Source organism: Lottia gigantea, assembly GCF_000327385.1.
Source record: "Lottia gigantea unplaced genomic scaffold LOTGIsca_60, whole genome shotgun sequence".
NCBI lineage: Eukaryota > Metazoa > Mollusca > Gastropoda > Lottiidae > Lottia > Lottia gigantea.
The window spans coordinates 913,724-915,012 of NW_008710050.1; the positions used below are offsets into that span (position 1 = coordinate 913,724).

The window sequence follows — 1,289 nt, forward strand, 5'->3', positions numbered from 1 at the left end:
GGGGGGGGGGGAGGCCGAAGCGCAATCCAAGTTAAAAATGCAGCTATACATAATGTTCTGTCGATACCTCATGTGAAAAGTTCATTAGCTGCTACCAATTTTTCGAAAATATGTTGTTTTACGATTCAGATCGTTAGTCCTTGGTTTATTTATTCGTCGATTGAAAATTAAAAATTAACTTTTATTTTGCTTCCATTATGCTGTCCCTTGAAATCCCTTAAAGAGAGTTCACAATATAATACCTATAGTGGTTATTTCTTTTACACGTAGATGTTTATTCTCATTTCAGCATATAGTAATCGGTGGTCGTCAAGCGGTCTGTCTTCCTCTACAGCTGACCATTCTACCACAACAGTTGAAGAAAGTTGGTTATGCCACACACGCAGTCGGCAAGTACGTTGACCGTTGACTTAATAATTCTGTTTCTATAAATATTAACAAGATCCTCGACGTCTCTTCGACACATCCGAAACTATTACATATTTCTACCGTGTTTCACTTTAGCAATTTATCTGCGTATTAAGGACCGAAGTATAAAGATGCAAGGTGTCAGATGATTTTCATGCCGGCCTCTCAAATTTTTAAGCTAAGATTCCATATACGCGTCATGCGGATCCGCCATGCGTCATGCGTCATCCGTCATGCGTTGGTTTAAGAGGGTATGATTTCATATATGCGGAAGCGGTATCCGTCAAATGGTCTCCGTCATGCGTCAAAAAAAAAATCGCCGGGTGTACCGATTTTTGACGCATCCGGACGCCCTTCCGCGGGGAGATCTCCCAAATGTGACGTATTTTGTGGGGATTCCCTGTCTTTTTTATGCACCAAAGCATCCATCTGTCTAGAAGTCCGTGCGTCAAAAGAAAGATAACGCATACGTTTAACGCACATATGGAATCATATTTGACGCATGGCGGATCCGCAAGGGCCATTTATGTCCGCATGACGCATCCGCATGACGCGTATATGGAATCTTAGCTTTAAGCTGTGTTTTGTTAGTTTGAACACACAATTCAAGACCTCTCGAAGGCGTTTCCATTGTGATAATTTCTGAAAAATTAGAAAGAAAACCTCATGCCCTATTACTAATTCCTACGAACCCCCATGTACCACCACCACCACCACCACCATCACCATTGCCCTAACCATGGTCTTAATACCTGAAATCTGTAACATAGTTAGTGAAAGGTGCAACCTAATTATTGACAGGTTTATCTTTCGTCAGTCCAAAAATGTTGTCCTGAATCAGAAACTGATTGTGATAAAATCGATTTAATTATCAATATGAT

The 1,289-nt window shown here is 40.7% G+C and overlaps 1 protein-coding gene across 1 annotated transcript in view; it reads left to right on the forward strand.

Moving 5' to 3' along the window:
• The window catches only part of LOTGIDRAFT_235167 (hypothetical protein), a gene marked incomplete at both ends in the record, with an annotated part of 11,927 nt that overhangs the window by 2,069 nt on the left and 8,569 nt on the right, over nucleotides 1-1,289 (forward strand). The window contains one exon of the mRNA XM_009064122.1: nucleotides 290-393. Within this exon, the coding sequence (XP_009062370.1) occupies nucleotides 290-393 (104 nt within the window). The remainder of the gene's footprint in view (nucleotides 1-289; nucleotides 394-1,289) is intronic.